Source organism: Nannizzia gypsea, genomic scaffold, assembly GCF_000150975.2.
Source record: "Nannizzia gypsea CBS 118893 supercont1.5 genomic scaffold, whole genome shotgun sequence".
Classification (NCBI taxonomy): Eukaryota; Fungi; Ascomycota; class Eurotiomycetes; order Onygenales; family Arthrodermataceae; genus Nannizzia; species Nannizzia gypsea.
The window spans coordinates 1,669,994-1,692,208 of record NW_003345197.1 but is presented as its reverse complement, the minus strand read 5'-3'; the positions used below and the strand labels follow the sequence as shown (position 1 = coordinate 1,692,208).

Sequence of the window (22,215 nt, the reverse complement as noted above, 5' to 3'; positions counted from 1 at the left end):
CCACGGCCTTCCAAATGCGGCTGAACCACCGTTGAATGCCGATAATCTTGGTTTCATCCCATTCCAATACTTCACTGACAGGAGCGGAGAAGAGAACATGGGCACGCGTAGCATCCGCTCCGTAGCTTGCAATACAAGTATTTGGATCTACACCATTGTATTTGCTTTTTGACATTTTCTCAAAAGATATGTTGGCAGGAATTTGGGTCCCAGTGAGCACTGGAGAGCCTTTCACGGAAAGGTCCACTTCACCAGGCCGTAAAAATCGACCGGTCTTAGGGTCTGAGTAGGTCCTGCCATGAACCATGCCTTGAGACAAAAGCTTAAGGAATGGCTCTGGAGGGTTCGTAGTATTTTCAATCATGCCTTCATTGGCAAGAAATTTGAAGATGAAACGAGAATATAGTAAGTGGAGGATAGCGTGTTCTATACCTCCTATATATATGTCCACAGGACGAGACTTTGCGGGTGACACGGGTAAATCGTTGTTTCTCGGGTCCAAGAATCTTAGAAAATACCACGATGAATCCACAAAAGTATCCATGGTATCAGTGTCCCTCTTAGCCGGCCCCTTGCAGCTAGGGCACTCTGTATGTAGCCATTCGTTTGCGGACTCTAGGGGATTTCCAGTCTTGTCCTTGAGTTGAGACCCTGGAATAGCAGGAAGTTCAACTGGTAACTGACTAGCAGGAACCGGCACAGCTCCACAGCTGTCACAGTGAATAATCGGGATAGGGGCACCCCAATATCGCTGCCTGCTGATAAGCCAGTCCCGTAGTCTCCAATTCTCGGCGAATCTGGCACGGCTTCCTTTGCCTTTCAAGTCGTTGATTATTTTTTCACCAGCAGCTTTTGAGGGCATCTTGCTGTAAGATCCACATATATCAGTTGTTTGACCATGCCCTGAAAACGCCACGTCGACATCGTTTTTTCCATTGGGGCCTGATCCTGGCTTCAATGGCACAACAACAGAAACAATAGGTTCTGAAGGAGCGTTCTCTTTCCAAAATCCGAAGTCTCGAGAATCATGTCCAGGGACACCCATGACAGCACCTTCCCCATAATCCGGTAGGACATAAGGTGCAACATAAACTGGGAGAGAAGACGGCAGATGGGGGTTCTCTTCAAGATTACAAAGCTGGTTAACAGCCTTGACCCCGGGTAATTTGAATCCTGCCTTCGTCTCTGGCGGTAGTGAACCTGTAGAATCAATGAATTCTTGGAGCTCCGGGTTTGTAGCTGCTATTCTCTTTACCACTGGATGGCTGGTAGATAATGCGATATATTGAACGCCATGGAGCGTGTCAGGGCGGGTAGTAAAGACTTCAATATCAAGAGATTCTTCTTCTGTTAATATTTTAAATGGGACAAGAGCACCTCGTGATTTTCCTAGCCAGTGTCTTTGCATTGTCAGGATCCTATCCGGCCAGCTACCGGATAAAGAATCGAGGTCCTTAAGCAGTGCTTCCTTAAAAGAAGTGATCCGGAAAAACCATTGTTTTAACTCCCGTTTTTCGACCTTTGCGCCAGACCTCCAGGAGCATCCGTTGGCATCAACCTATTTTTGGGGAGCATATATATCAGTCGTCATTGATTCCTTCGTCGATTTGCATAGGTAATTGTTACTACCTGTTCGTTCGCCAAAACTGTTTTATCAATTGGATCGTAATTCACAACAGCTTCCGCCTGGTACGCAAGGCCTTTCTCGTGAAGCATTAGAAACAACTTCTGGGTATGTTTGTAAAATTCGGGCGAGCAAGTCATAACTTCCTATAGGTACAGTAACAAATACCAATTAGCATCTAATCTTGTTATTGAAGCCACCTGGGGCTTGATAAAGGTATCCAAAGGGGGTCTATGATCATCCGTACTGTATCCCAATCGAATCGTATTCCTAAATCTTTCAATTGATCCCTCATGTTCGCTATGTTTTGTTTGGTCCAGCCTTCGGGATGGATTCCGCGTTCAATGGCAGCGTTTTCGGCTGGGAGTCCAAAAGCATCCCACCCCATAGGATGTAAAACATCGTAGCCTTTCATCTGTTTAAATCGAGCGAGAACATCGGAAATCGTGTACACTCGAACATGCCCCATGTGTAGGGTTCCGGATGGGTAGGGGAACATAGGCAGCACGTAAGCTTTTTCCTTGCTGCTGCTGCTCGTTGACTGAGCCAAAACCTCGCTGCCCTTCCATATTTCTTTCCATCTTTTATCAATAGCTAGAAGGTCTAGCTTCTTAGCAGGTTGATAAGCGTTGACTTGCGTGCTTGCGGTACGAACAGGGAGATACCGAAAGCTATGCAGGAGGTGGCGTGAGACCGTAGCTGGCCCGCCGAATCGAATATGGCCTTGAATAGCACAGGAAACCCACATCGCAGCCTGAGCTCATTATATATGTGGAGATCTCTATTCCCTAGCAATTGTCATGGAGAAGCAAGCGATGAGCTCGAGAGATCCTTCATATTTCGGTTGGTTCCTGCGCCATACCTATCATGGCTAGTGCGAGATCTTATCAGATTGATAATGAGCCTCAGTCTCAGGCCTCAGGTGCCCAGGTGGCTACATAACTTAGGTACGACTAGAACGATGAATTTTTTAACACATATTCGTCCTCTAGATACATAGTTATATCCCTACCGTGTCATTAAATTACGGTTAGGAGTTGGTATGACGACTAACCATCGTTACTGGATTAAATACCGAGCACCGATCTAAAATACTATACAAAGTTGAACCCTTATCCGCTGGACTATCCCCAAGGGCCTCTGAATCTCTTAGAGGTATCTGCCCTAAAATGGGCTGTCAAGGTTATGTTTCCTGCCTTCTCAAGTTTCAGTTTGGTATTTGTCTCTTCTCGCCTGGACTGGTCAATGTTCCTTGCTCTGATGGCTAGCAAAGATCGGACTTCAGGGTTAGACAGATGCGCTAGGCTTTGCTGATCTCCTCGACTAAGCCGTAATAGTTGAGTACATGAAGATGAGGTAGGCTTATCTTCTGCAGGGGCAGTACTTTCTTCCGTTTCTGTGGCTTTGGGCGGCGAAGGGGGAGAAGAATCTCCCTGACCAAGCGATCGGCGATACTTTGCGGACGCTCGAGTACGACGATGCCCTCCGGTTCTGGGTGGAAACAGTCGTGTCAACGCGTTAACATCCGCGGTCGACTTGTATGATGTACTATCGTGCGCTTGGTGTAATTTATAGAAATCCGCGGTATCTGGAGAAATGTCGAATCTGCAGTGGCCCTTAGCCATCATGTGGTGTTGAATACCTTCAACCGTTCTTCGTTGTGTAGAGCACAAGATGCATCGGCGGTACTTGTAAATGGAAAGGTATAAGTGTCCGAGAAGGGATTCAATGTCGCCGTCCAGGTTATCTTTATATGGTATAATGAAACTATGCGCCTTTGACATGTGGAAAAAGTTGTCATTGAGTGAGGTGTTTACTTCACCACAGAACAGGCAGAGATCGGGATCAAATTCCAACGCCCAAGGGAGTTCTTCGTCACTTTCATCTGATTCGTCTTCAGAATGGGAATCATGACTTGGGCTGATGACCGTTTTCGTCCTTGACCGGAGGGGTAATATAGTGCTTCCGGGTTCTGCTACTCGCAGACGTATGTTATGTATACTTCAACGGATCTGTTAGAGGTCTTTTTCGTGTTTTTTCTTTCTTCCACCTTTTCAATGAAAAGTATAAAGCTTACTGTAATTCGCTCCGGGCGTGCTGCCGCCATGCATCTGGGCTATCGAGAGCTAAATTGCATAGCCTGCAAGATGAAGGGCACTTCTTATCCATAGCTGCTAGTAGCTGGTCGCAGGTAGTTCCGGTGCCGTCCAGTTTGATGGTATAGGTTGTTTCTCCTTTAACTAGTTGAGTGTAGAAAACCTTACAAGCAAGGGTTCTCGTTAGGGATTGAACTTGGATGAAATGATGTTGGCTACTCGAAAAAGGCCGAGCAAGCGCTGTAGTATATATACCATCTTGGTGGCAGAGGAAGGGGTATCGCAGGCAGCGTGTTCTTCACTTTGCTTTCTGAGCAGTGCCTGCTAAGCCTCAGGTTGTTCATGAAGACGCCGGATGAGCAACTATGAATCATCGTTGCCTAAAGTCTATCTTGTATTAGTCATTCATTTCTCTATAAATCTATAAATATATGGCAGCTAATCCCTTTTCGTCTAAGTCTGCCAATACCGCTTATTAAGCATAAATGTGTATTAATAATAAAGTTATCTTCGCTCGTAAAGAACATCTCATCTTGATATCATGAATTCGACCTTGAGTAAGGCCAGACATTAGCTTCCACTTCATCGCTCCCTAGTTGCAACCTCTTGTCTCTAAGACGACCCTTCACATAAACCTTTGATAGCATATTCCAGCAGCTAGCTATTTACAGCTACTGCGCGTCCTTCTTCGCTGCACCGTGGTTACGCGCGATCTCATCCCACCGTTCTTGTTCCGATCCGGTCAGCGACCCCGGGAAAAACTCCTCCAGCATGGAACGTCCTACCTTTTCGTACTTCTCCTCGACTTCTAGAAGTGTTTCCATTGTGCTCGGCTGGCCGATGACCTCGACGAAGTCAAGGGGAATACCGAAATTCTCAGGCCGACGCGGAGCACCGGCTACATAGATATTTTGTAGTATGCCAATGGAGCCAACGGCAAGTAAAAACCATGTGTTATGTTTTATTCCCGCTGCGGTGATCAGTAGCAGAATCCATAGGACAGCCAGGACGAGGAGAGCGATGCTGGTGAGCAGGTTAGTCGCTACCATGACGTTATCCTGGCCGGACGCTAGGTCTTCTAGGTTGAAGCCGCGGCGGTTTCCCCGGACGACGATGGCATGCTGAGAACCGTTCCCCCTTGTTAGGATGTAGCTGTCCTTGGCCTTGCGCCGACAAGCCCACTTCTCCTTCTTCCACTGAGGGAGCAGGCCTGTTGCAAGCGAGAGGACTATCCCGACGACTGTGACAAAGAGCGTCCCCCACTCGCCATAGACACCACAAGCGACGGAGGCGATGGCAAGCTGCAAAACCAAGACCGCCAGGCCCATCCAGTACACCATATCTCGCTTGACCGTGCCTGTCGGTATGCTTGTGCTTGGCTCGTAGATGGACACTATCAGGCCCGCCATGGGCGGTCTCTCCGCATCCTTATCCCTCATCCTCATCTTCTCAAATTTTTGATCCAAGACGCTGTCTAACTTCTTCTGTATTTCATTGTCCTTCCAATGGCCGAAGTCTCGCACGATCCGGCCCAGAATCCAGCTCGAGTTATCACGGACATAGCCACCCCTGCCGTTGATGACTTTGCACTTGCAGTCGGGGTCAGGAGGCATCAGTTTGTTCTCGCCGACTGCTGAGCTCAAAGCCGCGATCGAATATGCGACCCATCCTATATAGTTAAAGAGGAACACCGATTAGCATGGCGATAGAGGCCTTTCCGAGAGCGTGGGCTGTACCAAAAGAAAATGACACTGGAGCTACCCCAGATCCTGCAAGCTGGGCGAGGGCACAATGCACGACATCGCTGCCGAGGATAAGGAGAATGCTGAAGACATCGCCTGGCGTGATCCACTGATCTCTGAACTCGCCAAAAGTTATAGACGAGTCGAAGCTGGCACGAGAAAATAATCCTGATGCGAGAGGAGCCATGTGAGGCCGTTTCAACGAGGATAAGAAATCGTACTCCAGAATATTAGCCCAGTCTAAAAGCAGTGGTGATGATATATATATTTATGATGGCAAGGCTTCCAAGGGTTTTTGTTGTTTTACACAGCCCAAGGATGCGGGCCGACACCACCAATAACATCCATCTGAATACGGCCACGGCACAAGGATGATGCTGTCTGAAGCGCTCATATGAGCACCGCCTACTCCGTACAACGGGGCTTGGGCGCTGGCGGCAAATAGGCGAAGGCTGTTGGTGCAATCTAAGATTCATGCATGAAGGATTCCTCCTGCGAGATGCACCAGCTCGTTACTGGCTCATGCATAGCCGCCTGCCTCTGCGACAAGAGATAACATTCAACACTGGGTACAGCAAGGCGGCTGAGGCGTCATGCATTGTTGGAGATGTTTCCCGAGAGGGCGAGTATGCATATATTAACATGTTATTATCTGCTAGCTTCCATTTCTCTTCTCCCTCGTTTTCTTTTCCTACTTACATCGTTACCTAGTTATCAGTACAGCCCAAAGTACCTTTCAGAGAGTGTTCCTGCATTTACTCGCCAAGGACGGGTCGGGACGCTCTGAAGAAGCCTAACCATAATAAGGCCGGTACAAGACACTGGAACCCCGACATATAATTCTACTAATACCATCCCCCACGCAACCACCCTAGCCCTGCATATCCCCCAGCCCCACAGAGTATTGAGTGGTTGAGGATGCCTCAAGGTCGCTTCCAATGCCCTTTGAGCCATTCAGAACCTCCACGGGACACCTCACAAGCCCCCAACGATGTCTCCCGTCAGCAGGGCGAAACAATCCAAGACCCATTAGCATTGGCAGATACCAGCAGCTCGGTGAGCCCGAATGGGAGTCTTTTCGAAGCTTTCGAAAAGGCAACGAAGACGTTCAACCTCTGTCCGAACCGAGTGTGGGCTGTTGCTGGCAAGGCTCTCCCAGAGCTGCTGCCAGTTGGCAAGCCGGTCCCTAGCCACAGCGGCCATGACCATTGCGAGATCGATCATTGTCAGCTCTCTAGCCTTGACTCCACGAAGCTTCCACGGCGGCACGAGTGCAATGACAGTAAATGTGAACAGCTGCGGGTGTTTCCCGAAGATAAACTAGAAGAAGCCACCTGGAAAGGAAAATCGACTGTCTGGGCGCTGGATGGGCGGACTTTACTCGACTTCCCTCGCCCCTTCATGGCCATCTCGCATGTTTGGTCAGATGGCACAGGAGCGGGACACTGGCGTCAGCGCGGGGAGGGGGTGAACTCATGTCTATATTCATATTTCAAAACCATTGCAGAGCAGTTCCAATGTGAAGGGATCTGGTGGGATACTATCTCCATCCCCGATGAAAGGGCCGCTCGGGCGCAGGCAATTAGAGATATGCAGCGCAACTATCAGTATTCTCGGGTTACCCTTGTCCATGATTGCTTTCTTCGGAACTGGGAATGGATTGATGCTGAAACTTCATGCTTTGCTATTCTCATGTCACCTTGGTTTAGTCGAGGCTGGACAGCGCTGGAGCTAGCGGAGTCTCGCAAGGTGAAGGTGATCTTTAAGGGACCCTACGGTCGCCCTCTTATTAAAGATCTGGATGAAGACATTCTTGCAAAGAGCACTGATTCTGAAATATCAGAATCCCATAGAATCTCAACAAACATTATTAGGAACCTTCGAGATGGGATCACAACATTGAACGATCTCTTAGCTACCTTGGGCTCACGTTATACTTCAGTTTCCAAGGACAAAGCAATTATTGCCAGTCTCTTGTTAGGTGTTAATATACAGTCCAAGAACCGGCGAGAGTCGGTTCTGGAGTCGGCTCTATACACTCGCATTTTAGAGAAGTTTCACAAAATTTCCCATGGACATCTATATCACGGTTCAGCAACCATGACCCAAAACTGGATATGGTGTCCAACCAGCCTGTTCAATATGCCCACCGCATCCAACCGAAACCCCCTAGTTATTGAGAACGGTGGAGACCTTGTTGGGGAATGGAAACTTGTTCCTGTGGACAATACCCTCAGTGAAAGGTACTCTTGGGATTACAAGCAGCCTGTACTGACGGACAGGATCCAACATGCTTTGAAGCGTCCAGAAAGATATGTCCTCCTGATTGAACCTGACCTAGAGTCACCAGATAAGGGTTTGCTAGTGGAAGCAGTAGAATCCAAAGGGGAAACAGGAGAGCTCCACTGTCGATACATTGGCGGCTTGTCTTTCAGCAGAGCATCGCTGAAACAATACATAAAGGAAACGAAAGCTGTCAAGGAAATGCAAGTTAGGATATTGAGTAATATGGAGGAGGCTAAAGATGTTGATCGACCAGCTTGGGACCTTGTCCAGGCTCTCGACAACGAAAACAGCGCAAAGCGAAACTCCGCGTTGGTTAGTGGAACTGACGAAATGGAAGCCAAAAGTGAAGTTGACCAGAGCAATTGCAGCAATGAAGAACAGAAAGCCGAAGGCTCGAGCCTAGTATCCGCGGCCAAAGCCGGCAGTGAAGAACATGTCTACAAATGCCTATCTCTTGGGGTAGACCCCAACTACCAAGACGAGTATCAGTGGACAGCATTGCACTATGCTACTTTGAGAGGGCATTCTAAGGTTATCAAGTTGCTCCTCAGTCAATTCAATGCAGACGCGAATACCCAGGATAGACTAGGACAACAAGCACTACATCTCGCTGCTGAAAGAGGGAATTGCAAGGTAGTTGAGCTGCTCTGCGAGTATACCAAAGATCCTCAACGTACTTTTGATGGAGAAACCACCCTACATCGCGCAGCCTGGGGAGGGTCCTTAGCCGTTGTTGACTTCATTATCAACTTTCTTGGTGAGAGTATAAGTGCTCGTGATGCTAAGGGGCGCACTGCGTTACACTTGGCGGCCGAGAAAGGATTCGAGCCGGTAGTTGCATTGCTATTGGAAAAGATGGGCTCTGAACTAGATATACAGGATATGAATGGCGTTACACCTTTCTACTACGCAGTAGCGAACGGGCATGAACTCGTTTCTCAGCTGTTAGCGGACAAGGGCGCTAACGTCCTGGCCAAAGATTGCATATTTGGATGGACTCCCCTCCATTGTGCGGCGGCCATCGGGCACGAAGCAATTGTCCATATGCTTCTTCGTAAGGAGACAGACGTCAATGCAAAGGATCAATATGTCCAGTGGACACCTCTTCACTTTGCAGCTATGAACGGGCACTTCAACATGGTCAAGCTGTTAGTTGAGAAGCAGGCTAAAGTTAACGCAAGTGATAGAGAGGGCTGGACGCCTCGGCAGCTTGCTGAAGTGAAAAGACATACGAGAGTAGCCAGCTACCTTATTGAGAAGGGCGACAATGGCAAGCTCCACCAGATGGAAGACGACCGCTGGATGCCGCAGCACTGCTTTGCTGTGGATGGTCAATCGGATCCATGCCAGCTACTAAAACTCGAGAGGGACTTACCAAACATGCCGCTATTGCGTTGGGTAGCATTGACGGGCCTTAAAATTACGTTTGACTTCATTGTTACAAGCCGTGGTGGCGATATCGAAGCCAAAGGCGAGGACGGATATACATTACTACAGTGGGCTGTCTTGAATGGCTTAGAGGGTGTATTCTCTCTCTTGACTAAATACGATGTTAACATGCGGGTTGAAAGCAAGTCTGGTGAGAAATTGATACACTTAGCGGTCTCCAACAGACATGATACCCTAGTGAAGCTCTTAATTGGTCATGGTGCTTTTATCAACGCCACGGATAATGACACAATGACCCCATTGCATTATGCAGTGCGCAATCAAGACCAGGCAGTAGTTGAGCTGTTGGTAAACAGTGGCGCGAACATTGATGCTAAGGCAAGGGACGGAAGCTATCCACTCTACCTTTCTGTAAGGTATGGATACGAAAAGATAGCCAAATTTCTAATTGCGAAAGGCGCTAGTACCAACATCTTACACTCTGGATGGACGCTGTTAATAACCGCCGCACATTTTGGTCATGAAGCAGTAGCTAGGCTGTTAGTTGATGAAGGGCTAGATGTTGACGCAAAGGACAACGAAGATTTGCGAGTATTGGTTCATGCGGCAATAGGTGGAAATGAGCGGGTGGTTTTGCTGCTTATTGACAAAGGGGCAGACATTAACAAAGCCGATTCCAGGTCCACATCATCCAAACGGACGACACTGCTACATTATGCCTCAAAAAACGGGCACAGAGAAGTAGTAGAGCGGCTTCTGGATAAAGGGGCTGATGTCAATGCCTGGGACAACGACAGCAAAACTCCTCTATATGAAGCAACGAGTACGGGCCATAAGGAAATAGCCATGCTGCTCCTCGGGCGTGGCTCTATGGTTACCTGTGGCAATCGTTCAATATATCCACAAAGACCGGGTAGTCTTTCTAATGCGACACCACTACATAATGCTGCTGCAGCTGGAATGGAGGAAGTTGTCGATTTATTGATTAAGAAGGGCGCTGATGTTGAGGCAATGACAGACGACGGAGAACGGCCAATACACTGTGCAGCAAGAAGAGGAGAAGAAGAAACAGTCCGCATGCTTATTCGTCACAAGGCAAAATTAAAGGTAAGTACAAAGGAGCAGTACTACACACCGCTTCACCTTGCGGCGGACTTTGGACACGACGGAGTAATCGAGGTACTTATCGATAGCGGTGCTGATATTGAGGCCAAATCCCGGGAGTATCAATACACGCCGCTCCATCTTGCAGCAAAATCTGGGCATGAGAGAGTAGTGAAGCTACTTATCCAGCGGGGAGCTGGTATTGAGGTAAAGACAGTTAAGACGTGTTTCACGCCACTTCATCTTGCGGCGCAATATGGGCATGAGAGAGTAGTTGAGCTACTTCTCGAGAACGGCGCCGATACCAAGGCAGAGGACGATGACCCTGGGTGGGGAGTGCTTCAAACATTCCGTCTTGGTACACCGCTGCACGTTGCAGCAGCAGCAAGACAGGAGGGAGTGGTCAAGCTACTTATTGAGAAGGGAGTGAATGTCGATGCAATAAATAAGAACGGCAACACGCCACTTGAAGTTGCAATAACAAAGTCAAAAGAGGATGTTGCCAGGGATATCACTAACAGAGAAGGTGTGATAGCCGAAAGGGAAATACAAGCTAGAAATGAGAGAACGATCATGCGGCTCATTGAAAGTGGCGCTGACATTAGGCTGAAACAAAAAGAAGGCTGGACACCACTACACGGCGCAGCTTCTCAGGGCTACGTGGCGGTAGCGAGGCTACTACTTAAGAAAGGAGCAAATATCGAGGCAAAACGCGAGAAGGGCGGGTACTCCGGCTGGGATAGCGTACTCGTCGGGCTTATCCTAGAGGGGATGACACCACTACACACGGCAGCTCAATGCGGGCAAAAGGAAATGGCTGAGTTGCTGCTCGAGGAAGGCGCCTCTATTGACGCAATGACTAAAGAGGGAGCGACGCCGCTACATCTTGCGGCATGGCGTGGGAGGCTGAGTATCATCGAGCTACTGCTTGATAAAGGGGCTTATATAGAGGCAAAAAGTGACAAAGGTTACACACCACTTCATGTCTCGTCTTTCGAAGGGGAACTGAGTGTTGTTGAGCTTCTTGTTCACAGAGGGGCCGATATCAATGCTAGATCACGATTCAAAAAAACACCACTCCATTTTGCGAAAGAGTCTAGAGGTAGAAAGGCCTTCGACTTTCTCGTTGCCAATGGTGCTGGATACTAGGCAAAAGTGAGATCATGATCTGGACAATATATACAATATAGATAATGTGCTCCCTACTTCTGCGAATCTCAGCTTGATGGCTTAGTTGTACGGCATTATAAATGTCGAATAATCTATACACATAAAATCTAGAACATATCTATAGACGTAGCACTGTACCATCTCCATCTATACCCCCACGGAAATGGTCCTTTATCACGCGGCCATTCAAAACCGTCTCTCTTATGATTCCCTGTACATGTTTCGGCTCTACCCTACCATACCATATAGCCTTCCCAGCCAATGTATTGACATCCCCTGAGTTAGACCTTAGAGATGGGGGAATATATATAATAACATTGCCAGCATATTTATGACCACCGATATGACTTATCAAGCCAACGTTCGCATGATTTATCCTATCGACCGGGGTATTTCCAACAGTATAACCTTCATCTTTCAATATCCTGCTAAACTCGGACTCCAGCAAAGGACCCATAACTCCACACCGTTGGTCTCGCCCTCCGTGGCCACAAATCAAAATCGTAGGTGAATGATCTATACTCTTCATAGATTCAAATGTAGGTTGGAGATCCGGAACTCTTTTCATCGCTTCCAATTTATCAGCGGGTAGAATTTCGTGTGCCTTATGGGGGTTTAATGGGAGAAGGAACGCGCGAACGAATCGATCCAAGCCATCGTCGTCAAGTGGAATATCAGGGATGTACTTGAAGCTTGGAAAGAGTAGAGCGGAAGCATAAGATTTATCCGACACCCCGGCCAAAGGTGTAAAGGAGGAATTTGTAATAACTATGTTATTGTAGGGCTACAAATCCAGAAAATGTGAATTAGAACAAAAGCCCTTGGAGATAGTTTGGACAGAAAAGGCGAAAAGTAACTTACGTCGGCAAATTTCCCTGTCCGAAACATGAGTTTCTTCAGTCTGCTGCCCAGTATACCCCAGCCCTGGTCTTGTCCATCCTCTTCTATTCGGCTTCGCCAATCTCGCTGTCCAGTGGATATGAGGACTTGCTGGGCATAAGGCGCCATGGTACCATTAAGATCTTGGTCATAGTCAATTTCCAGGCCAGCTGGCATCGCTGCGCAAGAGCATGTCGGTTCAGGGCATGATTGGACGACAGGGAACGGCGGAGGGATAGGAATCGAGATGCGCCGCGAAGTTGAATACCCGTTGCACCTTATTTGCCGACCACGAAAGACATGACTGCGTATCCACCGCATTGTAATGTCTCCTACCTTCTCTGTAGTGAGAAGACAAGAGTTCACAATTTGCGCATTACCTATCGAATAAAGATAGGTGGAAGCCGAGAGATTCTTATCGCGAAGAGAAATTTCGATCGCGTTGAAGTTGCAAAGCTTATCTCCGAGGCAACTGGGAGTAACTAGTCATCGGGCTTTCGGCGATAACTACCTTAATGAACAGGTTATTAAGTATTGCTATTAAAAGGCGTCGTATGTTTCTACTGCCCTATTAGAATTAAAACAACTTGCCAAAAAGAAGAATATCAGCGAACTACAAAGTAATAATCAGTGGCGCTCAAGATGCTCCATCACTCCTATTCCCGGTTTTAATGCATTTTTGGCGAAAACGATACCAAGGCCTTTGAAGATTCCGTCAGCGGCCAAAACTGATAATAGAACAATCCCACCCCTGCAAAGAGAAGGATGTAATACGCCACACTCCAGCCCAGTCCGGTTGCCCCATCAACGCTGCCAAATATGTTCTCATCCTCATCGAACTTAGAAGCCCTTATCAAAGTGCTCTCGATCGGAATGGACGTCTCAACTCGTCCCCATAGACGAGGTAGACCACAGTAATTGCAGAATGAATGCACCAAGATAACAGCCGGAAGAGAACCCGTTCTCAAGTAGAGAAAGGTGGCGTACCATCCGAATATCGTAGTGTAAGTAAATTGGAAGAGAGAACGGACAAAGACTGGGACAAGGGGAGTGTCCGGTTGCGCCAGCTTGGTTTCGTAGAAATGGTTGATGTGTGCAATACCGAAATATAGCGGAGTCAGAAACACGATCTTGCCTGGGGACATCTTTGCCATTAAATGGATAACGGTGATGATAGACCGGAAAGTCACTTCCTCAGTTATGGGGCCCTACATGTTCATTAGATCGTGGCGTACTATAGCACAGCGCAGAGAAAGGAGCCTTGACTGACAGCAACATAGTTCCTCCAGCCTGTCCAGGATCGAAGTGTTTGGACCAGGGTTCTTCCTCTAACCCAGTTCCTCCACCTTCCTTCAGCAATTCCCATTTCAAATAATGGGCCCATGAACAACATGGCTGTGAGCAAAAGGCTTTTTCCTATTTCTGGTAGTCCAATCGGCCACCATCCCAGGAGTTGAAGGCCTTGCAGCGGAGTACTCCTCCCGCTATGAACGATAAAGTAAAACGTAGCTATGCTGCAGAAAAAGCAGGACACCATAACTGCTCGGATGCGAGCTTTTATCAGCGACGGCGCATCACGACTCAATGTTGGCCCTGGCCTAGTTGCCTTGGAGGTATACAATGGGGCAACATATAAAATGGTGCATAGTATCTGTTGATAACGGTTAACTCTCTCTCTCATGCCGTGAATCTAGGCACACGTTGGGGTTCAAGTTTATATTCGCATACATACCGAACACCAAACGGCAGTGGCTACCGAAATAAGAGGCTCAGGTTCTTGGTTCTAATATCAGAACATCGTCTGTATACTTTGGAGGGCAAGGTGCTACAGTATTCCCCTCCTTTTTTTTTCTTCTACTACCTCCTTCACGTACCTTTATCTCCATGATAGTAATGCCTCAGCCTCTCGAAGAGCCCAGAGGCCATGTTCCCGACCTTCATAGGGTAAGACAAGACGGGTTGTCTAATTAAACCCGATCCACGCTTCACAAGACAAGGCAAACTCCAGAACCAAACGTGCAGCCACAGGGAGTTGACCGGTGTCTCAAGGCGTGACGATGGAACTTTTTGTGATACTCGTCCCAGCCCAACTAACAGGGTCACGTGCATCGCGGTCTGGACCTTCACTTTATTTCGCTCACAAAGACTCCTTCCCATTTAGTTTATTACATAATATAAATAACGTAAGCTCTACTTATATAATAAGTCACGTGATAGATATTCCGATTTAGGCTAGCCCTCCTCGTTTCAGCCTTTTCAGCCAGCGACTCCTGGCCAACAACATCGGCGGCACCGGCGGAATTTCAAACACGACAGCTCCGTTAATCCAGCGCCAGAAGAGACAGGGTGCGCAGGCGGATGGAGGGCAGTTAAAAGATCCGAAGGCCCGAAAGATGAGTGGGCTTCTTTTTCATTCCCACTAAAAGGCGAACACAGTCCCGTTCCCAGCCTCCTGGCTTGTGGACCAGAATTTCGCTTGCCCTTTGGGGGTGGAGTGCCTGGTTGCCAATCTTTTCTGAGTTTATTGGAGGCCAATAACAAAAAAAATTCAATGCAGTGCCTCCTTCTGCAAGGGGTATCTTCGTTGCGAATGGGAAGCGAAAGAATGTTAGTGATAGCGCTCCAAGAACTGGCAGACATGCAGGAGAAGAAATGGCATGTCTCCGAGTGGGTACATCACCGACGACTGCATGAAATAGCAGCACACAACATATGCCTCGTTGACATTTGCGTCTTCTCCATCAGACAGCTGTTGGGCTGGTTGTACAAGAGTCCCACTAAAAGAAACAAATACAAGGAAGGGCTTGAGACCGGGGTACGAAGTCCAGTTATACTTGTTTCTAAACATTATACGACAGTTCATATTTTTTTTGGTTACGAGGGCCCTGTTTAATCCCTGGATAGCCTATCACATTACATGAATATCTGCCACGAACTTATGTTTCCGTCTTCAGGGCATTTACTTCCGAATCAGCCGGATTCGGGGTTTTCAGGATGTGACACACGGCGATCATATAGCTTGAAGAACTGGAAAATGCGATCGCTATCGAAAGTAAATGCCAGTTATATGACCTGGGATAGAAGTTATTCGCATGGGGTAAAGGGTGGCTGTAAAAAGCGAGGCAAGTCATAAAGTAGTCAGGGGAAAGAAGTGTATTTTCCTTTTGCTCAACCAATTGTGCTTCGAGGAAATCGTGGCGTTAAAAATCTTTGGCCAGGAGACGAAGTTGCAGGCCAACCTGCATAAAAGTAAAAACCAACAGCGACAACTCGTAACTAAGCCTAGCTCATGCACTGTACCTCAAGCATCGACGTCTTCTGGATGGTCTGTATCAAATCCAAACGTTCGTCTCATGTCTCCTCGGTTTGACATGAGGCACTGTCGTTAGGAAGCCCGGTACGCTGATGCCCATCGGAAAAGCCAATGGTGTACCGAGCGAACGCTAGAACGGAAAGGAGGCCTCGCTCTTAGCCATCTACAAAGCCACTTGCTTCACCATAGCTCTGGCTCCCTCCAAGGCTGTTGACTGTGCACTGTTTTTCTTCTTTCCGAGCTGAAATTCAGCCTCTTTGCTGGGTCTATGCAAGACAATCGCAGACCTGACACATGCTACTCGACCAAGCAGCCATAAAAAGCCATCATGGAGACTTCTCCGAGGTAATTACCCGGTACGATAAAATTTCTATAGAAGCTGTTTGTTGAACAAGCTATTTTATCTAATATTTTCTTCTCTCCTCTCCACCTCCCTATAATTTAATCTAACTAAGTGTTATTATTGTTTTTCTCTTGGGGGAAAAGCTCTGTCGATTAAGTCATAGTGGATAACTCTTATATTGATATCATTCTAGATAGTGGGTCTGGCGTGGTGACTTCTGGCAGCCGACTGTAACAAGGTACGCCAAGTGGAGCACGTCGTTCCCCTTCTGCGAACTCCGTACAACGACGCGCGCTGCTCGACCCCAACCAGTCAGGACGTGCGTGCTGCCCGACCCAGGGTACTTCCTGCTCCCGGCCCTGCAGCTATCCCCCAAGCCAACCCATTCTTTCCGCCTTACTCTACATCCGCCTCCCACGTCTTTTGCCATTGCCACCATCACCATCACTTTCTTCATCCCGTTGCTCTTCTTCGTCTCTACTGTCAAGTCTGGCCTGCTCGATCTATATTTATCTTATCTTGATCTTATCTCGATATTTCTGCCAGTGTGGGTCCACCAACTTTAAACTAAAAAGAAACGGCCCGCTCACCGCCCTCCACGTACCTGATGACTAAGACCCCGTGACTGCCTTGCGCTCTTTCTCCCTTTTTCATCTCGGCTGAGCGAATCTTCTTTTCCTTCCGCTGCAACAACCTCAACTCCTCGACGTCTCTCGGTTTTTTCTTCGTTCTCTCTTTGCCCGTGTTTCTTGTCTGTCGTTCCCTTTCTTCACAGTCGCTCTTTATATATATATTTATATAATTCACCCATAATTCTACCCGTTTAATAAGCTTTTTGCGTGCTACCCAATTAGCACACCACACTCACTCTAAATTTAACCGTCTTTGAAACACTTCCAGCATCAGTCTTTCAACTGCAGCACCCCCAGGGTCCAGCATCCAGCTCCTTAAGGCGGTTATCCGATAGACGCCTTGTCATTCATTTATTCATTAATCCATTCTTCAGCGCTCGCTACGAGACCCATTCCTTCTTCGATTCTTCGGCCTTAATTTATTTCGGGGTCCCTTCACTATCTATAGCCGCCATATCAGCGATTCCGTTCTCCAGCAGTTCGTGGAGCATTCGTTCTTATATCCTTGTTTCTATTTTATCTTTCTATCTATATACTACTATTACCCCCTCCCCCAGAGTCGTTTCCTGTTGAAAGAGAACGAATCACATTTCCGGCAGCCCGTTTTCTCCTGGAGTAATGCGATGAGGAATACGTCGAGCTAAGATCCACGATCATGTCTTTATCTTCCCCTTCTTCTAGAAGGTCAACACCCAAACGCCGTCCGCTCCATCAACGAACAAACTCGCAGAACAATGTCATCTCTCCAGCCTCGTCTATTCGCCCAATTTCACCAACGCTTCGACTGGTATCAAACAAGACCGACTACTCAGAGTATGATGTTGATGATGATGATGTTTTCAGCAACCCGGACGATGTTGACATATACTCCGCCAACCCATATCCTACCAAGGCCGCTCATATGCTACCACCCCCAGGATCTTCCTCTGCTAGAGGCCGTATCACTAGAAGCGGGACCCCTTCAACAATAACCCCCTCTGATACCTGGGGTTCCAGGGCCAGCGTTTCTCCAGATCTAGAATCTCCCAGCCGCAGCCAACAACCCACTGGAAGTGCCTCAGATCTTTCCACTGTTATGGGGAACACCTCGAGCGCAATATGGGGCCAGGATCCAAAGTCGAGCAACACCACCGTCGCTCGCTCAGTTACCCCACAGGCCTCTGAGAGCGGCTATAGTGGGAATGGGAATGACCAGGAGAAATCTTCTGACCGCAGCAGCGTAGTTGTTGCGCCTCCGGGGTCTGTTGCTGCTACTATAAAGTTAATCAATGAACGAGAACGTGAGCTGTCCCGCTCAAGCCAGTCTCCTTCAAGCCGATCGCCTCCGTCTGATGGCTCCCTCCGACTCGATTGTGCTATTACTCGCGGCCGCTCGACTTCCTCTAATGCGTCCTCGAATGTTGCTCGAATTGGATATACATCCAGCCCAAACCTAGTACCGTTGAATAGTTCATCGCCAAACTTGCTTCCCATTGGCTCCTCACCCAACGTCATCAGGACCCGCGCTTCCGAGTCCTCGTTGTTTTCAGCAAATTCATTTGGAACGGCGATAAGATATATCCGCAATCGGGGAGATCAAAACACTACCTCAGAACCGGCCTCCGTAGCCCGATCCGACTCCCGCACCCCATCCATACCATCAAGCCCTCCGGTCCCGGTACTAAGGTCATACCCATCGACATCAACTCTTGATCTCAATGCGCGGTCAAGTCAAGGAAATGTTTCCTTACCCAGCATGCCGTCAGACATTGATATCCAGGCCGTTATGAGCAGTGGTGTCCCTATGCAGTACCCAATACTACGTCCACCGTCGTCATCCGGCTCGTACGCAGAGACGTCCATAGTCTCTATTCCAGAGCCATTGGCAGTAGCCCGTCCTCCCACGCGGCGCTGGAACCCGGAACTATCTTCTGTCTCGTCCGACATGTCAATTCCAAGGGATGAACGACACAACCTTCCGTCATTATCCCTTGACGGTACCCCAGACGGGTCCCGACAGGTGACTGAAACTGAACCATCTTGGCTCTCCGCACGTCAACAATCTGAGATGCCAAATTATTCGCTAATGGATGAATCCGAGATGGACGAAGTTAGTGACCGCATTACTCACCTTCATGCCTTGCGTGTTCTAAAGCATAAGACATCCGCTACCCTCAGCTACCGGTCATCCCTCTCTAGACATGGTTCCCTAAGCCGGTCAGGGTCAACAGCAAGTCAATTTCTAACTACAATTCCCCAGTGGGCAAAGCTATACTACCAAGGCGGAAACCTTTCCTTCCTTTCCGCTGTTTCTCTGGTGGAAGTTAGCAGACCAAATACCCCTCGAGATATGCATGCCGTGACCCACGTTTCCTACTCAGAACCTTTGGAGGAGATGTCAAATAAAGCTGTAGTCCGTGTACCACGTGGAAACATATCCTGTCCGCGAACTCGGCCTCGCCGAGGGAGCCAGCCTGTACAACGACAGGACCAGCCACAGCCACAGCCACAGCCAGCACGGCGGCAGGAGTCGGCACCGATACCAGAAGATGAAATACAGGTAGAGGAGCCAGAGCCAGTCCAAGTTGAGCCTAAGCCCAAGGCAATTCGTCGAGACTCTCGTGATCCAAGAACACATTGGGCCGGCATTGTCGGAGAAGACGAGATTACGCCCGAGCCTTCTCGCGAAGATACCCCGAGAGCTGTCTGGTCACCTCACCTGTACACCGATAAACGCTTCCGTTCAACTGAGAGAAAGGTATGGAGAGCCCCACCATACGACGAATCTGGCGAATATATATGGAGTAGACGAAATATGCAAGTGTTCAGTTTTTGCTTTGGTTTTATCTTTCCATTAGGTATGTCCCCTACTCTCTCTCGCTATCTATACATGATACTTACCTTGTTACCCACAGCCTGGTTGATTGCCTCGTTTCTGCCATTGCCAATGAAACCGCCATCCGTCGACAACGGAACACCGGGACAACCGGACGTCGAAAAAGCAACTGCTCATCGAGCAGTCCTGGTTGATAACCTGCGCTATGAAAACGCCCGATGGTGGCGGAACTTGAACCGTTGCATGACACCAGTTGGCTTGTCAATCATTGTAATAGTTGTATGTTCATTCATTTTCACAACATTTTTCAATCATCACTCTACTAACACATAACAACAGATCACACTATCCGTTCTTGGATCACGAAACGCCCTATGATACATGACCTCGTTTTTTGATTTCATGTTGTAAAACAACATTAATTAGTACTTATGCCCTTACGCTTCTAATACGGCACCGGATCTATATATGACATACTTATATATATATCCAACCGTTTATGGTCCCACGTTTTCAATGATGGTTTGGCTTTTTATATTCGCTTTTCCCCCCAATTTTCGTCTTCTGCTCCTCCTTACCAAAACAATGTACGTTTAGGGGAATGATTTCTCCTTTCTACGATTTAACGAAAGCGCGCAAATCCCTTGCTTCGTCTTTATTACTTTCGGGTCCTTTTCGACTGCAATATACTGCACAGTCACTTCCTTGACTTTTGATTTGATTCCCCACCACCCTCTCCCCCTTTTAACCCTACTGTTTATACCTTATTACCTTACCTTATTACCTTATTACCTTAACCCCCCTATCGCCACCCACCTGCCTACCCCTATGGCCCTTTTCATTCGTCGAAACATCTCGTTTCTGGTTATTCAACCACCCTTTTCTTGCTCTTCTTCAACTTTATACCATCTTTAACCCCTTATATTTTTCTTTTTCGAACCCTTTTGCGCTCAAATTGCCAAACTCAATCAACCTTGCTTGCTCTATACGCTCCATGCCTATAAAAATTGCAACCCTGTTTGTCATTATATATTCATCATATTCATACCAGGTGGCTCGACACAATATGTTGAAAATGAATGTAAAAAAAGCTGATTAATGTCTGAAAATACCTCTTTGTTCTTCTATTTCTGGCAATGATCTCCACAATATGTCAGCCATCCGTCCCTCTTTGACGATGTTTTGTTACTTCTTCTCTACTCTAGACCAACCGAAATCAAACCAAATTACCCGAGTGAATGGCACGTTGCGTATAGTAGATATCGTTCTACGGTATAAAGCATAAGTCGTCACTCTTTTTATTTTCCAATCCTCAGTTCTTAAGAGAATGAGAAAACAAAGACACCCTCCATCCTCTCTAATTAGGGCGCATACATCCAGATGACAGCATCAACGGCGCTTGCAAAAAATAGGGTTTAAAATCAGGATATAGCCCCCATCCAACATTATTATATCTCGTCATAGCACGTTAAAAAGGAGCCTTGCCTAGTTTCTGTTCCAGTACGTTCCTCAGTTCCGCACCAGTAGGCATCGTGACCAGACTACCACGTCGTCGTCTGGTTTCAATCTCTTTCTTTATCTCGTTCACGGCATCTTCGACATCCTGCGCCAAATCATTGGGCAGACCAAGAGGTTGCTCGGTATACGGTGTTTGACCAGCCTGCACCTCCCCTGGCATCAGCCTGGGCTTTCTCCCTTGCTTTGGCAGCGGCAGCTTCATTAAGCCGGCTTGTCTTGTTGGGCGAGGTTGCCAGGTTACATCTCCCAGCCTTTCCGGTGGCAACCTTGTTGCGTTTGTTTAGCCTGCGAGTTAGCTGGGCTTTTGCGGGGCTGTTGAAGAAAGTGAGGGTGGCGACGATGCCGATTATGATGTAGAAGTAGAGGCGACCCCAGAGGATAGTGCAGTCCGCGAAATCCAGGAGGATGAATGGAGCAATGGTGAAGCTCATTGTGAGTTGGGTTGCAACCCAGCTGACGATGTCGTAGTATATTTTGAAACCAGTTGGAGCGGTGCCGTCAGGGGTTAGGAAAAAGGGGCGGACATGACGGCGGAAATCTATAAAGCATTGTCAGTATTGATACAATATTCAAGAGACGAGTAAATAATGAATAGTCCATGGAACATACGTTTGGCGCTTGTTTGGACAAAAGAGCCCAGGATGAACGTCAGGTAGTAACCTGGGTAAAAACCATGCCAAATGGCACTGGTAGCAAAGGTAGCCAAACTTGCACGGAAACCAGGTTTCTTCCCCTTGGGGGTGACACGGAGGTAGATATAGTTCCGTAGCCAATGGTTTGTATTCTTGTTCCAGTTGGCGAGGAACGCATGAGGGTTCTGAGCAGTCTCTAGACCCCAGGGGTTGACGTTCTCAAGCTTATTCCAAAACACCTGTCCCGTGTTGCGGTCGACACCGTTATATCCCATTCCAGAGAGGATACAAGCACCTTCAGCCAAAGACCAAACACCGTAGTACTTCAATCTAGCCGCAAATCCAAACACATACATCACCCAGATCTTCCTGAAGAACCCGTATGCAGCGAATTCCTTGCCCAGCAGAAGATTGGTAGTGTACATGGGCGCAAATACAACGAAAGCACCGATGAACGCCAGTCCCAATAGGGCCTTGAGAGCAGCCGGCCTGCCGCTTCTGGGTATTTTCCGCTTCTTGCTCGTAGGAGCCGCCTTGGACGGATCAACACCCGGCGGCAGGTCGAACATGGGTAGTTTCGATCCACCCGACGATACTCGACGTAATCAAACGCCGGGGTCCGCAACAACGAAGGGAAGAATAGCACGGTATCCCAGCGAAATCTAGCAGACT

General features: G+C 48.0%; 9 protein-coding genes across 9 annotated transcripts in view; 3 read left to right on the top strand and 6 right to left on the bottom strand.

Moving 5' to 3' along the window:
• Positions 1-2,372, bottom strand: part of MGYG_06484 (leucyl-tRNA synthetase) — a gene marked incomplete at both ends in the record, with an annotated part of 3,146 nt that extends 774 nt beyond the window's left edge. Inside the window, 3 exons of the mRNA XM_003171892.1 lie at positions 5-1,558; positions 1,627-1,770; positions 1,872-2,372. Of these exons, the coding sequence (XP_003171940.1) occupies positions 5-1,558; positions 1,627-1,770; positions 1,872-2,372 (2,199 nt within the window). The remainder of the gene's footprint in view (positions 1-4; positions 1,559-1,626; positions 1,771-1,871) is intronic.
• Positions 2,373-2,748: 376 nt separating this feature from the next.
• On the bottom strand, positions 2,749-3,735 carry MGYG_06483 (hypothetical protein; the record flags this gene model as incomplete). The annotated part of the gene is made up of 2 exons (XM_003171891.1): positions 2,749-3,599; positions 3,702-3,735. The coding sequence occupies 2 exons, from the start codon at positions 3,733-3,735 to the stop codon at positions 2,749-2,751; spliced, it is 885 nt and encodes a 294-aa protein (XP_003171939.1).
• A 656-nt stretch (positions 3,736-4,391) lies between these two features.
• MGYG_06482 (hypothetical protein) lies at positions 4,392-5,649 on the bottom strand (the record flags this gene model as incomplete). Its single annotated transcript, XM_003171890.1, has 2 exons — positions 4,392-5,389; positions 5,457-5,649. The coding sequence occupies 2 exons, from the start codon at positions 5,647-5,649 to the stop codon at positions 4,392-4,394; spliced, it is 1,191 nt and encodes a 396-aa protein (XP_003171938.1).
• A 731-nt stretch (positions 5,650-6,380) lies between these two features.
• Positions 6,381-11,390, top strand: MGYG_06481 (ankyrin repeat domain-containing protein 52; the record flags this gene model as incomplete). The annotated part of the gene is made up of 1 exon (XM_003171889.1): positions 6,381-11,390. The coding sequence occupies one exon, from the start codon at positions 6,381-6,383 to the stop codon at positions 11,388-11,390; it is 5,010 nt and encodes a 1,669-aa protein (XP_003171937.1).
• A 114-nt stretch (positions 11,391-11,504) lies between these two features.
• On the bottom strand, positions 11,505-12,467 carry MGYG_06480 (sucrose cleavage family protein; the record flags this gene model as incomplete). The annotated part of the gene is made up of 2 exons (XM_003171888.1): positions 11,505-12,195; positions 12,273-12,467. 2 exons carry the CDS (start codon positions 12,465-12,467, stop codon positions 11,530-11,532), a joined length of 861 nt encoding a protein of 286 aa, XP_003171936.1. The 3' UTR covers positions 11,505-11,529.
• A 491-nt stretch (positions 12,468-12,958) lies between these two features.
• On the bottom strand, positions 12,959-14,216 carry MGYG_06479 (CAAX prenyl protease 2; the record flags this gene model as incomplete). The annotated part of the gene is made up of 4 exons (XM_003171887.1): positions 12,959-13,498; positions 13,561-13,941; positions 14,023-14,066; positions 14,165-14,216. The coding sequence occupies 4 exons, from the start codon at positions 14,214-14,216 to the stop codon at positions 12,959-12,961; spliced, it is 1,017 nt and encodes a 338-aa protein (XP_003171935.1).
• Positions 14,217-15,897: 1,681 nt separating this feature from the next.
• On the top strand, positions 15,898-16,512 carry MGYG_09126 (hypothetical protein; the record flags this gene model as incomplete). Its single annotated transcript, XM_003171886.1, has 2 exons — positions 15,898-15,948; positions 16,144-16,512. The coding sequence occupies 2 exons, from the start codon at positions 15,898-15,900 to the stop codon at positions 16,510-16,512; spliced, it is 420 nt and encodes a 139-aa protein (XP_003171934.1).
• A 721-nt stretch (positions 16,513-17,233) lies between these two features.
• Positions 17,234-19,771, top strand: MGYG_06478 (hypothetical protein; the record flags this gene model as incomplete). Its single annotated transcript, XM_003171885.1, has 3 exons — positions 17,234-19,415; positions 19,473-19,672; positions 19,733-19,771. The coding sequence occupies 3 exons, from the start codon at positions 17,234-17,236 to the stop codon at positions 19,769-19,771; spliced, it is 2,421 nt and encodes an 806-aa protein (XP_003171933.1).
• Positions 19,772-21,006: 1,235 nt separating this feature from the next.
• Positions 21,007-22,112, bottom strand: MGYG_06477 (membrane-bound O-acyltransferase domain-containing protein 1; the record flags this gene model as incomplete). Its single annotated transcript, XM_003171884.1, has 2 exons — positions 21,007-21,449; positions 21,521-22,112. 2 exons carry the CDS (start codon positions 22,110-22,112, stop codon positions 21,007-21,009), a joined length of 1,035 nt encoding a protein of 344 aa, XP_003171932.1.
• Between the last annotated feature and the right edge of the window lie 103 nt (positions 22,113-22,215).